Raw genomic sequence first — 15,857 nt, forward strand, 5'->3', positions numbered from 1 at the left:
AAGGATGAGAGGGGATCTGATTGAAACATATAAGGTTATTAAGAGATTGGACACGCTGGAGGCAGGAAACATGTTCCCGATGTTGGGGGAGTCCAGAACCAGAGGCCACAGTTTAAGAATAAAGGATAGGCCATTTAGAAAGGAGTTCAGGAAAAAACTTTTTCACCCAGAGAGTTGTGGATCTATGGAATGCTCTGCCTCACAAGGCAGTGGAGGCCAGTTCTCTGGATGCTTTCAAGAAAGTGTTATATAGAGCTCTTAAAGATAGTGGAGTCAAGGGATATGGGGAGAAGGAAGGAACAGGGTACTGATTGTGGAATGATGAGCCATGATCGCATTGACTGGCGGTGCTGGCTCAAAGGGCTGAATGGCCTACTCTTGCACCTCTTGTCATGTGTGTTTAGTTAGTAGTTAAAGTTACAGCAGGATAAAGATGGTATGATATTAGTGTATGGATGAGCTGTCTGCTGCTCAACAATGCATTGAAGACTAGTTCATTTCTGTGGCGGTCTTGTGTTTGAGTAGTAAAAGCAGCTCAGATTTTGTTGTGCAATGCTGATGATGGTATTTTTAAATTTAAACTCCTGTCTAAAATGCTGATGCTGAATGGTAAAATGCAATTTGTATTGTTCATTTTCTATTCTCATTAGCTGCCCGCAAAAATAAGTTAGGTTTGAAAATTATTAGATATAAATGGCTGTTTTCTATTTTCACCAGGCTGTGATCTCAAATGTATCTGAAAACATTTGCACTCAAGGCTATGCAATAGGCTCCTGGGATATATGCTAAATAATTGATTGCTAATTAATAATTAAATAATTGGTGAACTGGACAGTGGACATCCCATGATAGCTTAAAGATTCCCACCTGCTTCAAAAGGGCGACAGTCATACAAGTGCCCAAAAAGAGCATGGTGAGCTGCCTCAGTGACTGCCCAGATGCACTCACATGTACTGTGATGACTACTTGGCCTTGGATCACCTGTACAATAGTAGTACTTCTGCCAGGCTGCTATTTATTGACTATACCTCAAGGGTTCAACGCAATCATGCTCTCTGTTCTAATCAACAAGCTCCAAAATCAGAAGCTATTTAATCACTAGGAAATATTTTAAAAGATTAAGATAATGTAGAATATAAATCATTTATTAGTATTAATCTTTATGGATGGGCATTTACCTTTCTCCTCTCCAGGTGACCTCTTTCAAATTAATAGGGTTGTATTTGTATACCACCCCTGTCTGATTTAAAGCTGAGTACTGGGTTCAGAATGCAAATAGATCATCCACTATCTGGGTTTCAGTCAAGATGATAGCCTATGAAGTATTCCTTGGTCATATTTTAACACCATGCAATTTGGATTACTTGAGAAATGGTTATTATTATAAAACCTTTGGCTGTTGCTTCTCTGTAATTTAGCTTTTTCTGTGGGTAAAATCAGCTGAAGCAGAAAAGAGACAATTGAATTCTTATTGTAGAAAGCAAATAATTGTTATTTTTCTGTTTTTAATTTCTGCATCTCAGATCTATGATAAATGAAAACATGAAAGAAACTGGGAATTTCATATCAAGCAACTGAAGTCTGAACTTGGTAGATTCAGCAACACACAAAATGCAGGAGGAATTCAGTGGGTTAGGCAGCATCTCTAGAGGCAAATGGACAGCTGTCGTTTTGGATTGAGGTCTGGATTGTGAAGGGTCTCAACCCAAAAATCACAATGTATGTTGCTCTTGGTTACAGTGTGTGTAGTCTGTAGTCATTAGTCATTTGAAGCTCCATGTTGTTAAGAGATTCAGCATGCTGATTAGGGTGGGGTCACTGCCCAATCAATGGCAGCGTTTAGACACCACATGAATGGTCTCAATGTCACTGCACAGGAGTTACAGCTAATTTATACTTCTGCGTATGTTGGTGTGTCTGCATCGCTCTGCAATTCACCGCCAAAACACTAGTTGATGGTGGGGTTTCTATGCCACTGTGTTGAGTTTCTTCATGAGAGACTTGGATGAAGAAATGCATTTCAAACGTTTTTGGATGTCGGCAGATAGACTTGACGGTTTGGTTCATCATCATCAACCATTTATTTTGCATCAGTGTACGCACTGCCTACAGACATGGCGGAGAGGAAGCTACCAGAAATGCGATGCTACCAAGCGGACCAATCGCATTTGCTGCGCTTACTTCTTTGGGGAGGTGCACGTCACCATACAGTGTAGGGTACGCGGTACCTATGGCATAGATTTGACGCAAAATTATAAATCAGGCTTTAGTTTCAAAACTATTTTTGAGACTCCAGTTACTTGAGCTATGCTATGGAAATTGAAACATTTAATCACAGTGTAATGAGCAAAGTTGTAGGTAAGTCAATCATGCCTTTGTCCCTGTAGTTGTATTTTCACCAGGAGCAGAAAACTCAGCCAGTTTTCTATTCCCTACTCAGGACAGTTTCCTTAGCAAGGATCTGCAAAAAATAGATACTGGATGTGAAACTTCAATAGTTTGGTTTGGGTTCCATTGCTTTGACATCTTAGTTCTTGTTACTTTGTAAGGATTGACACTGATAGGATCTTACAGTAGGATTTTTAAAAAAAGCATTTTCTATCGGCAACTGTTCAGAATGTAGTGGTTTCAACCTGTTAATGTCTCAGATCATTATCTGTAGAACCAGATGTTTTTGTCATAGGATTGCACTTGCATTCTGTAGCTATCAATATTGTGTGGTTATTCAGATCTTTCGCTTTAACTGTTGATATCCAGATTAGTGTCAATAATGTTAATTGGAGATTAATGGCTATTGCTTATTGGGATGTTAACGTCTGGTTTCTTTGTCACATTGAAAAATAGCCGTTGAACATGTAGTCAAACTTCCAGAGCAATTAAGAATAGATTTCTGCTCATTATAACTATCCAGACCTTTGTTAGAAGTTGGATATTTAGAAAAGAAGGAATTAATCTCATTTCTGATACTGTATTCTACAGCATCTTCTCAGAATGATTTTTTTGAGTGAGTTACTGTAGATTGAAACCCAAATCCAAAAGCCCCAAGCAAGCTTCTGCTCAGTGCAGCATAGTGTGTATAAACGTTGCGGAGCAGTGAGCTGAAACAGCCCAACCCTTCCCTCTGGTCCCAATGCCCTGCCTTTTCAATCCATCCAACCTGGCGTTTAAATCATCCAAACATCATGTCGTCCCTTGAACCAGGACCTGCGCCCGTCACATCGATATGCTCTGGACCAGGACCTCGCAGCCATGTTCTGGCCCATGCCTAACTTTTCCAAATCAGCCTGGCACTTCTTTGTTTGTGGCAATAGTTTACCACAATTCTCCATAGAAGTGCAAATTCAAAGCAGTGACAAATAGTTGCAAAAAATTTCAAATCTATTTAAAGCTACAAATAAAATCATTATTTAATTACAGTAAAAAAATTATCAGCAATTTTAGAGCGTTCATTAGTATTCACTATTTCATTGCTTTTTCACCTTACAATAAGATGCAGTGTTAGCAACTTCTCAACATCAGGCTGAAAGTCACTCAAAAGGAATCTCTGATCCCCACATTCAGTAACTTACTGTCTATTTCATTGCTTAGGAAGAAGTTCGACGACTCCATTAAATGTGTAGGCCTCCGTTAGTCTCGATAGACCATGGATTTGCGCCTTGGAAAGTTTCGAGGGCACAAGCCTGGGCAGGGTTTTTTTTTAATGGAAGACCGGCAGTTGCCCAAGCTGCTAGTCTTCCCTCTAGTCTCCCCTCTCCACGCCACCGATGTTGTCCAAGGGAACGACATTAGGAAAGGCATGACCCATACCCACCAGTGTCATCGCAGAGCAATCTGTGGTTAAGTGCCTTGCTCAAGGACACACACACAGCCTCAGCCAAGGCTCAAACTAGCGACCTTCAGATCACTAGACAAACGCCTTAACCACTTGGCCACGAGCCAACACTGTTTTGACTCTGTTAAATATGATGTTGGAAAAGTAATAAAAAAACATTTTGACCTTTTTCCGCAGACCAAGATAGCAATCTTTCTTTCTGCAATCAGAAATCTTGAATTTTTTTGAATCTCACCAAAAGATGACTGCGAGTCCTTTTGTATCTGAATGGTCATTTAAACAGCCATAGTGTGATTATTGATGGCGGGTGTGAAATTTGCCATGTGCCTGTATCCATAATGACCTAGAGGCTTGATATCTCTCTATTATTTTGTTTGATGCTGTCAGACTACTTGTAAGAGCAGCAGAAGTGCTGTCACTGAAATGAATGCAATGTGGAGTGAGCATGTATGTGCTGGTATCAGCAAACTTGTGTCATGGTTATTCAACACTTAAGACAGGTACACTTACACATTTACTTTCTGAAAGAATAATTCTGTGGCTCATTGGGGCACTTTAAAAGAAGGTGACACGGAATTCTGGTCAATTTTTTTTTGTTTTTTAAAAAGATCGTGGATTCCAATTTTACAGTTCAGATGTATAAGGGAATGACATGAACATATTTATAGTATGAGTCATGTAAAGAAGTACCTAACTAGCTGTATAGAGTAGAAGTAACCTATATGGAATCGTAACTAATTTGCCTGCAGCTCTCTCAGAAAGCAAGGAGATCTTGTACAATGTTGGTTGAGAAGAATTTCCTTGAATGCCTGGAGTGGATTGGTGTCTGAGAAGGCACTTGGTATCAGGCGGTGGTGCAGCTTATCATTAAGCATTCAGAAGGAAGATTTAAAAAAATTGAGATACTGGGACCCTGGGATATTGATACTAGAAAGTTATTTAATTTGAATATTCATTGACCAAATATAGAAGTAACTGGCCAGATTTGACATTCATGCTATAAAAGGGTTAGGCAGTGACCATCTTCAACAAAAGCTTAATAAACTAGTGGTTAAGTGCCTTTCAGGAGCATTACCATCACACTGCCCCTCATTGTCAGTAACTAATCGTTGATGGGACACTCAAATAGACCAGCCACAAATACAGTGAGCAAATTAGAGCTGGCAATCATGCAGCAAGTGTCTCATCTGATGCATGAAAGCCCTGCCCACCATTTACAAGGAATAAATTGGATACCCTTTTGCACCTCTATCAACAGAGGCTGAAATCAGCCAGGACAAACCACAACTATCACTTAAAACATTAATTCCCTTCACTATCAGTGCACAGTTGCCTGTAGTGTGCCAGTTAGTGACCTGAACTGTGACAGCAGTCCCCAAGTGTGACGCCTTTATCACCAAGAAGGGTTTGAACTCATGGGAATGCCACCAGCTGGACATTCCCCTTGTGACTTGGAATCATTGCCATTCCTTCATTGTTAATGGGACCAAATCTTGGAACTGTCTTCCTAATAGCAGTGCAGTGTTGCCTTCAGAACTGCCACTTTCTCAAGGGTGATTAGGAATGGGCAACAAATGCTCTCGTCAGATAGACTCAGCTTCTGAAAAATTCAGTATTGTGGCAACTCACTTCCCAGCGCACTCAAACTGGCTCACAAAGTGGGGCGCGCCGGCATTGAGGCCGGCCCCAAAATGGGCGCCAGGCCTTCTTCACCAGCAAGGGGAAAAGCCCACGCGCACGGGACGGGACTGTGAATATGCACCCCCTACAGCATTCCCGCCCGGGGAGGGCGGGAACAGGAAGGCTTTAAAGCGAGGCCGCGAAGTTTGAATAAATCTCTTTTGCAACTGCAACTCACCGACTGCGTGTTGTTATTTCAGCGCTGCGTGTAGCACACCGCTACAATTGGTGGCCCCGATGGCCCAAATGATATTTGTACCGGAGATGAACGATGCCGCAACTGTTCATGCAGTTTTGTTAAAACTGCCAAGCTTCTGGACACTGCGACCTCACCTATGGTTCCAGCAAGCAGAAGCCCAATTTCACATTCAGCAGATAACCTCGGATGCCACACGTTACTACTACGTGGTGAACTCCCTCGACCAGGAGACAGCCGCCCAGGTTGAGGAGTTTATACAGTCAAAAAACACAGAATTCAAAGCCCTGCTCATAAGGACTTTTGGACTCTCACGGCACGAGTGAGCTGCCCACTTACTGCACCTGAATGGTTTGGGAGACAGGCCGCCGTCGGTGTTGATGAACGAGATGCTGGCCCTGGCTATCGGACACAAGCCCTGCCTCATGTTTGAGCAGGCATTCCTGGAGCAGCTGCCCGAGGACATACGCCTGCTGCTGTCCGACGTGGATTTCAGCAACCCCCGGACGTTGGCGGCCTGGGCAGACGTGCTGTGGAAAGCCAAGAAAGAGAGTGGGGTGCCCGTCGCACCGATCACCAAGCCACGCTCCCAGCAGCAGAGCCCACTAACCCCAGAGGCAGGGGTGAGGAGGTCAATGAACAATGGTGCTTCTACCACCAGCGGTAGGGTGCAGAAGCCTGCCCTGCAAGTTCCTGGGAAACGCCAGGGCCAGCTGCCGCTGATGGCTACGGCAGCTGGCTATCGGGATAGCCTCCTGTATGTCTGGGACAAGCAGTTGGGACGCTGCTTTTTGGTCGACACCGGAGCCGAGATCAGCATCTTACCTCCGACGAGTTACAACACCCACAACAGAGAACCGGGTCCCATCCTGAGGGCCACGAATGTGAGCACAGTAAGGATCTACGGCACCCGTACCGTGCGGCTACAGTTTGGCTTCAGCCGGTTCATGTGGGAGTTCACACTGGCCGCCATAGCCCAACCGCTCCTGGGAGCGGATTTTTTGCGAGCCCACAGCCTACTGGTCGACCTGCAAGGCAGAACCCGACCTGCAGAACTGTAAGTTTGTTTTTGTACGACGGGGCGGACACCGGACACCGCTACAACGGCCCTACGAGGGACCGTTTACGGTGATCAGAAACAACGGGTCCACATTCGTGCTGGACATTGGGGGGAAAGAGGAGGTTTTCACAGTGAACCGACTCAAACTGGCCCATGTGGACTTGGCGCAGCCGGTCGAGGTTCAGGCACCACGGCGCAGAGGCAGACCTCCCAAACAGAGACCGACCCAGACTGAGGACATTGGAGGGGTGTATCGCCAGTTCTGGGGGGGGGGGGGTGGGTTATGTGGCAACTCACTTCCCAGCGCACTCGAACCGGCTCACAAAGTGGGGCGCGCCGGCATTGAGGCCGGCCCCTAAAAGGGCGCCAGGCCTTCTTCACCAGCAAGGGGAAAAGCCCGCGCGCAGGACGGGACTGTGAATATGTGCCCCCTACAGCTTTCCCGTCCGGGGAGGGCGAGAACAGGAAGGTTTTAAAGCAAGGCCGCGAAGTTTGAATAAATCTCTTTTGCAACTGCAACTCACCAACTGCGTGGCGTTATTTCAGCACTGCGTGTATCACACCGCTACAGTATGTAAATTTGCATGTGGCTGTGATGAAGCAAATTCTATTCCATTGTTATGGTAACTTAGTCCTTTCAAGGCATTGTGAAAGCTTGAATTCCAGGACATAATTGACAGACTGGTGGTTGTGGCTAGGTCTTGACAAACTAGATGCTAAACCAAATCTAATGCACCTGTGGCTCCTGAATGAGGGCATTGTGGACACTGGTTTGTCAAATGTTTGTCCTGGGGTGGATGGGAGCTCAGTCTGCCCATGTCATGCAGATGGGGCTGGTGTCAGTAACAACACTTGACTGAAGTCTTTGCTGTGATGAAATTGCAGAAGGGGCTGTTGTGGGTCTTTGCTGCTGAAGACCTTGACTGTCAATACCTGGACTATGTGTAAGGCATGTTGGCTGTGTGGTGTGGACTGCTTCTCCTTGTGGAGCTGGAACACTGTCTTATTCATAACCAAAATGGACATTCTCTGGTAAGCTGCATTGGCTATTGTGACAGCAAAGCATGACTGAATCTGGTTGTAGACTCATCACTGTCTAAGTCATCTGCTGCTTCATACACCTTTGCCTCTGCTGAGGCAGCCTCAACTTCACGCTTATTGCTGTGTGCACTTAATGTAGCCTCTACACGCAGTCTCTCCATGTCTGTGAAAGCTTACTCCATTTGCATCTGAACTTCATGCTTAGCATAAGCTGCTCTCATTCTTGCTGTTTCAGTTCTAATGTGTGCTCGTGCTGCAGCTATGTTAATTCTGGATTCATTCAAGCGTCAAAACAATATGATCGCACCACATTATGACCTGACTTCCAGGTCTCAAGGATCAACGTTGCTTGGGTTGAAAGCTGACATTGTCATGAATGATGTTCAGATGCATATTGGCAGTGTCTTAACAGACAAGTTATCTTTTCGCTCTACTGCCCTCAGTTTGGGTCTACAAAGCTATGCACTGAGGTCAACAACCTTCTCAAAAAATCACCCAAGAAGGTTTCCTTCAGGGTTTTTGAGGAGATCCTACTTGTGAAAATATATTGCTGCTTGAAGGCAAGTAAAGAGTGGATGCAGATGGATGTCTTTTTACTGTTTCAAGTTGAAGTTCAAATTAATCCACGCAGGAAATGATATAAAAACAGCTTACATATAGGAAGTGATGTTCATGCAAAACGAACTGCTCCTCCAGAGGCCAGAACAGTAGTACTAGCCACTGCCCATTAGGCAGCCATGCTGAGGATATGACCTTTATCGGTCTCCATCTGGAATACACTTTTGCCAATAATGTTGCAAAGGGGTGCAGTGAACTTTGTCAGTGGTCAGTCTGCAGCAGTACTCTATCAACTGTTCCTAATGGTGTGTATAACACAAGCATCAACTGGTATTTCAATATCAACTTGAAGAACACATTGATCTGCCAGAAACTTGCTAGTCATCTAGGATGGGGAGTGTCCTGTTACTGAATGCTGCAGTGTGGCAAATTTCTCTGTGCTGAGAGAGTTACTGAGGCCTGGTGCAATTTCTGCAGAGGTTCTTTGGAGAAAGTCCACAGTATTGAGTACTCCCAACGTTGTGTCCAGCGGCTGTTAAAGGGAACAAAAAATTATTTTTATGCTTATTTATAAAGATCTGTGTGAAGTTAGCACTGGGTATCATGTTTTTATGTAAATAAAAAGTAAAGCTGAAAAGAACTCAACGAAAGTAAATATTTGAATTTTTATATATTGTGTATTTAATACAGTAGTGTTCAGCCAGCTTTGAGAAGGACTTCAACTTTAAGATTATCTTTTCACATAATAATTGAAATTTCCAGTATAATTGGTTCCATATGGATGGAGTTTATCAGTAGCTGTGATGTATTTATTTCATCAGCTCTTTATGGGCATTTCTAGGTGATTAACGCTAGTCACACACTAATTTCCAAATCATTGAGTTAAATCTATCATGAGCTAGTGTTATTAATTAGCCTTTAGAATGTAGTTTGAAGGAATACCTTGGATTAAGTAAAAAAAAACCTGATTTTAAATGATTACTGGTTTATATTAATATTTTTCCATTAAATGTCTATTTCACCATATTTGAGTAACTTAATTTTCAGCAATTGAATTCTGCAGTCAGTAGGGTTGGAGTTGAGCCTTTGAACTGCCTGTAGGACTTGATATTTTTGTGATGTGAACTGAAGTCTTGAAGGTGCAGGGCAGTTGGAGCGTTGTGTGTACAGGCTGAATTGAGGTGGCGGTGTCTAGGCCCAAGAGCAGGGAATGAGCCAATGGTTGGCTGCTGGAGTGGACGGTGGTGATTAGAGGCAGCAGAACTGAGGTAAGGCAAGATTTGAGGCAGCAGTACCTGGGCCTGAGAGTGAGGAGCAAACTAATGTTTGACCGATTTAAGCTCAGGGCAAGATTGGAAAGGTTGAATAAAGGTCAAATTGAGGCGGCAGGGTCAGGGACTGAAAACACATTGAAACAATTGGGGTTGGGTCCAAAAGTGAGGAACGACCCCACGGTTTGGCTGATTTAAGTGCTGGGCCAGATTGAAAAGGCCAGGGTATCAGGGTCAGAGGAGAGGGATGGCCTGGTGTTCAGATCACTGCTCACAAAGGTTACGTGTGTCTGCGCTGAAATGAGGCTGTGGCCTGCAGCTAATGGATTCCTGGATTGTCTACAGTGATGACTGGCTTCATGGCTGTGAACTTCAGTATCGTATGTTATTTGCTTACTTTTATTGTGCGCATGATTTGTTTCTCCCTGCACATTGGGTGTTTTGACAGTTTTTTTTATGGGTTCTCTCAGGTTTCTTGGTTTTGTGGCTGCCTGTAAGGGGATGAATCTTAAGGTTATATATAGTATACATACTTTGGTAATAAATGTACTTCGATCTTTAAACTCAGCCAACTCCGTCATAGGCATCCAGACACCTTCAGAAGGCGATGCTTTAAAAAGGCAACGTTCATCATTAAGGACCCCCATCACCCAGGGCATGCCCTCTTATCATTTCTACCATCAAGAGGGAGGTACAAGAGCTTGAAGACAGTCAACGTTTCTTCCTCTCCACTATCAGATTTCTGAATGGATAATTAACCCATAAACAGTACCTCATGTTTGTTCTTGTTCTCTTTTGTACAAGCTAATTTTTATATCTATTTCTCATTGTAATTTACAGTTTTTATATTACTATGTATTGTACTGCTGCCATAAAACAACAAATGTTAGGACGTATGCCAGTGATATTAAACTTGATTCTGATTCTGATACTGAATTCTGAATTGAATATATCATTTGAGGGGAGAAGAAAACCATTCAATACTTCACTTATTTCCATGGAGTTTTAAAGGTTGTAAAACGCTTTTGAGCTAATGGAAAATCTTCTTTTATACTATATCATTTGTTAGGGAAATTCTACATGTATCTAACTTCTGTGTACAGTCTTTCTTGATTATTTATGTCTTTATAATTGAGAAAGGCAACTTTTCTAAGAATCTGTAAAAGTTACCCTCAACATCTAGCATAGACCAAAATGAGAGTGAAATGTGCAGATTAAATATTTGCAGTTGATACAGACTTGCTCTTCATTGCTAATATTTGCTTTTATTCTTTACAGGCAGATGATGAAATTTCCTCCGACTGTAACCATGTAAGTAAAGAAACTTCAGCTTTGTGCTCCGAGTTCTCATTCATAATTACTTGTAAATAATGTAAATTTGCGGTTATTTAATTTTTAAATCTTCAATCATCAACTGTTTAAGCCGTGGTAAGATAGTTGAGTATAAAGCACAATCCATCTGAATGTAAATTTAAGCACGTAGTTGGTAATACAGGTTGAGTACCTACCATGCAAAATCCAAAAACCTCAAACCTGAATTCAGTGCTGACATGATGCCATGAATGGAAAATTCCACAAGGTACTAGGTTCCCAGATGGTACACAGGTCTCAGAACACCACCTATAGTCTGAAGTCCTTCAGGGTATAAGTAATGTAAATGGATTTTGCGAACAGACTTGGGTCCCATCCCCAAGCTACCTCATATAGATGGAAATATTCCAAAATCCATAAATCTGAAATCTGTAACACTTCTGGCCCCAGTAATTTCGGATAACGGGTGTTCAACTTGTACCAACAAAGACCTTGGCTCATCTACTGGAAATTTTCAGGTTTGAATTTGATCTCCTGTTCATCAAGATCATGGCTGTTTATTTACCTTGTTATGTGCCAGCAGCAATAGACCACAAACTGAGTCAGGGTTTAATGTTAAACCGCTATATTTATTCGTATCTACTCAAAATATAGAATGTCCCAGCAATCTATCTGCATTTTGTTATACTGACGTCATACTCACGCCTTGCCCAGGCATTTAAAGTGATGCCCACAGTAAACAAAACCCGAAGTCCTGAGTTCAGATCCCGGATGAGCCCCCACTTTGTGAAGTGCTGGCAGCAATAGACCACAAACTGAGTCAGGGTTTAATGTTAAACCACTATTTATTAGTATCTACTTAAAATATAGAAAATTAAACTAACTACTCTTCTAAACAGAAGTTAACAGTGTCCTGCGTTGTAGTTCCCAAATTGTCGGACTTAGGGACAGTTCTTAAAGTCTTAAGATGGCCAGTAATCCACAGAATATGTGAGAGGAGAAATTTGTAAATCCACATTAAAATGTAATGAGAAGGTGATCACGAAGAAGTCCACAGGTTCCATGCTGGGAAAATGAAGTAACAGTCACAGAAGATCTCAGCCGTGGAGTTGTGTGACAGTCACAGAATATCCTTAGCACAAGTGGTCACCACGTAACACACCCAAATCCATGTAAGGGTTAACAAAAGTGGTTGCCACAGAATACTCCAAAAATCCACGTATGGATCATAAGAAGTGACAGTCACATATCCAATATGCACTGTGTCCCGCTCACTCATCCAATCCTTTGAGCATGGGAAAGTATCAAACTTCACCCATTACTGTAGCGAGCTCCTGCTCACAGTCCGAAGTCTTAACCCTCCTCTCCCCCCCAGAATTTCTCAGCAGTCTGTCTGCATTCTGTTATATGATGTCATAACTCCTGCCTCGTCCAGGCATTTAAAGTGACGCCCACAGTAAACGAAACACGTGGTCACGTAACAACCTACATTTGTACAGCATAAAAAGGGCCTGTGGCCCACCATTTTCAAACCAACCTTTTAGCCCATCTACATTAATTTCTTTTGGCTACATTAGGTTGGTATCCTTCTGTGCCTTGCCTATTTTTATGCCTGTTTGTCTTTTAAATATTGTGATTGTATCTGATTCCTCCATCTTGTCTGGCTGTGGTTTGTAGATGTCAGTCACATTATTTTTTAAAAAAAGAATATTTTCCCTCAAATACTCTAAAACACCTTCCTCTCATTTTGAACTTAGGTTTTTGATATCCCTGCCATGAAAAAAATGATATTGAAAATCTTTCCCTATGTATGATGCCTATAAATTTTATATACCTCTACCAGCTTTCGCCTCAGAGTGCTTCACTCCAGGGAAAACAAACCCAGACTTTATGATCTCTCTCTATAACTAAAATCCTCCAATCTGGGTAATATCCTTGCAAATCTTCTCTGCACTTTCTTCAGCTCAACCATATCTTTGCTATACTTTCAGACATCCCACCCTGCAAAAACTCATTTTAGGGAGGTAGCACTCCTGCCTCCGGTCGACCTCCAAGGTTGTATGTAATACTTTGTTTAGTGATTTTGTCTAATCTGTAAACCAAGTTGGGTATATGCATAAAATGTGACAGTAAAATATGTACTTGTATTATATTATGGAGTTGTTTTGTTTATTCTGTTACAACTTTACGCAAGTCTACAGAGAGTTTGGCTTCATCACGTAGGACATCAATAGAGTAGCTCCTTAGGTGCTAGCCAGCTAGTTTAAATAATGTTAGCTATGCTAATAAATGAATGACACCTGTTAAACTCCCCTCAACATGTCTTTTATATTTTAACCCACCATGGCCAATAGAAAAGTCACTGTTACAAACAGTGCAGCGAGCAGCACTGTCATTATTTTTGAGGTCGACTGTAAAGCCCGCCCACAGAGAAAACTGATAGGTCTACTTAGCATGAAGAGAGACCCTCTCGCTCTTCCTCTCAAAATAATTGATTTTCAGGATATTTCCAGAAAAGTTGGGATATTTTCCAAAATGCAATAAAAACAAAAATCTGTGATATGTTAATTCACGTGAACCTTTATTTAACTGACAAAAGTACAAAGAAAAGATCTTCAATAGTTTTACTGACCAACTTAATTGTATTTTGTAAATATACACAAATTTAGAATTTGATGGCTGCAACACACTCATCAAAAGTTGGGACAGAGTTAAAATAAGATTGAAAAGTGCACAGAATATTCAAGTAACACCAGTTTGGAAGACTCCACATTAAGCAGGCTAATTGGTAGCAGGTTAGGTATCATGACTGGGTATAAAAGTAGCGTCCATCAAAGGTTCAGTCTTTGCAAACAAGGTTGGGTCGTGGCTCACCCCTTTGTGCCAAAATTCAAGAGAGAATTGTTAGTCAGTTCAAAAGGAACATTTCCCAACGCAAGATTGCAGAGAATTTAGGTCTTTCAACATCTACAGTACATAATATTGTGAAAAGATCCAGAGAATTCAGAGACATCTCAGTGCGTAAAGGGCAAGGTCGGAAACCACTGTTGAATGCGCATGATCTTCGAGCCCTCAGGCGGCACTGCCTAAGAAACTGTCATGCTACTGTGACAATTATAGCCAGCTGAGCTCGGCAGAACTTCGGAAAACCATTGTCACTTAACACAGTCCGTCGCTGCATCCAGAAATGCAATTTGAAACTGTATTACGCAAGGAGGAAGCCATACATCAACTCTAAGCAGAAACGCTGGTGAGTTCTCTGGGCCTGAGCTCATCTCAGATGGACCAAAAGACTGTGGAACCGTGTGCTGTGGTCAGATGAGTCCACATTTCAGCTAGTTTTCGGAAAAAACGGGTGTCGAGTTCTCTGTGCCAAAGATGAAAACAACCATCCTGATTGTTATCAGCGAAAGGTGCAAAAGCCAGCATCTATGATGGTATGGGGGTGCATCAGTGCATGGGTGAGTTGCGTGTATGTGAAGGTACCATTGCCTCTGAGGCGTACATTAGGATTTTAGAGAGACATATGTTGCCATCAAGGCAACGTCTCTTCCCGGGATGTCCATGCTTATTCCAGCAGGACAATGCCAGACCACATTCTGCACGGGCTACAACAGCGTGGCTTTGTAGACACAGAGTGCGTGTGCTTGATTGGCCCGCTGCCAGTCCAGATCTATCTCCTATTGAAAATGTATGGCGCATCATGAAGAGGAGAATCAGACAACGGAGACCACGGACTGCTGAGCAGCTGAAGTCTTATATCAAGCAAGAATGGACAAAATTTCCAATTGCAAATCTACTACAATTAGTATCCTCAGTTCCAAAACCATTAAAAAGTGTTATTAAAAGGAAAGGTGATGTAACACAATGGTAAACATGCCTCTGTCCCAACTTTTGTTGCGTGTGTTGCAGCCATCAAATTCTAAATTTGTGTATATTTACAAAATACAATTAAGTTGGTCAGTAAAACTATTGAAGATCTTTTTGTACTTTTGTCAGTTAAATAAAGGTTCACGTGAATTAACATATCACAAATTTTTGTTTTTATTGCATTTTGGAAAATATCCCAACTTTTCTGGAAATGGTGTTTGTAATTTGCGGGCATCAGGGTGCCGCTATCAATATGCGGAAGACTCTCAGAACTTCCGGGAGAGGTGGGATGTCTGTACTTTGGTGGCCAGGACCCCATTCAGTAGTCCTAGGTGAGATCTAAACAGTGTTTTGTGAAGTTGCAACACCGTGTTACAACTTTTATATTCTGTGCCCCAACCTTTGAAGGCAAGGATGCCATGTTGTCTTCACCACTCTATCTACCTTTTACTGTACAGGTCCTCCTCCTAGTTGACTTCCCAAAATGTATCACCTTTCTACCAGTGCTCTGTCTGATTTTCCATCTAATCAATGTCCAGCTGTAACCTTGGACAACTTTTTTCACTATGCACAGTATTACCAACTTTAGTGCCTTCTGCAAATTTGCGAACTATACCTCCAGCACTTGCATCCAAGTTATTATTGTATGGTAAATCACAAACTAAAAAGGCCTCAGAACTGATCTGTGGTATACCATTAATCGCGGGCATACTTCCAGCACTACCTTTCTTCTTTTTGCCAAGGCAATTTTGCATCCAGTTTGTCTTGAGGCCCATGAAACTTAACCTTCCAGATCATGTAGAAACTTGTCAAGTCCCTGAACCAAAGTCTCTATGGGCAGTGTCTAGTACCCTGCTTTGAAGCGTAGTTGCATCCTGAATGAATTTAGTGAGGCAGGATTTCCTCAGTTGACTTTGCCCGATCAACCCCTATGTTTATAAATAAAATAAAATTTTATTTATGATATATTTTAAAGACACATGCCCTATGGCATCCAAACCCCTTCCTCAAATGGCTCCAGATTATCTGTGTACCCAC

At 42.3% G+C, this 15,857-nt stretch overlaps 1 protein-coding gene across 2 annotated transcripts in view; it reads left to right on the forward strand.

Moving 5' to 3' along the window:
• Positions 1 to 15,857, forward strand: part of glg1a (golgi glycoprotein 1a) — a 156,438-nt gene that overhangs the window by 21,468 nt on the left and 119,113 nt on the right. For both annotated transcript variants that reach the window (XM_073069741.1, XM_073069742.1), the window contains exon 2: positions 10,917 to 10,949. In XM_073069741.1, coding sequence (XP_072925842.1) covers positions 10,917 to 10,949 — 33 coding nt within the window. The remainder of the gene's footprint in view (positions 1 to 10,916; positions 10,950 to 15,857) is intronic.

Source organism: Hemitrygon akajei, chromosome 17, assembly GCF_048418815.1.
Source record: "Hemitrygon akajei chromosome 17, sHemAka1.3, whole genome shotgun sequence".
Classification (NCBI taxonomy): Eukaryota; Metazoa; Chordata; class Chondrichthyes; order Myliobatiformes; family Dasyatidae; genus Hemitrygon; species Hemitrygon akajei.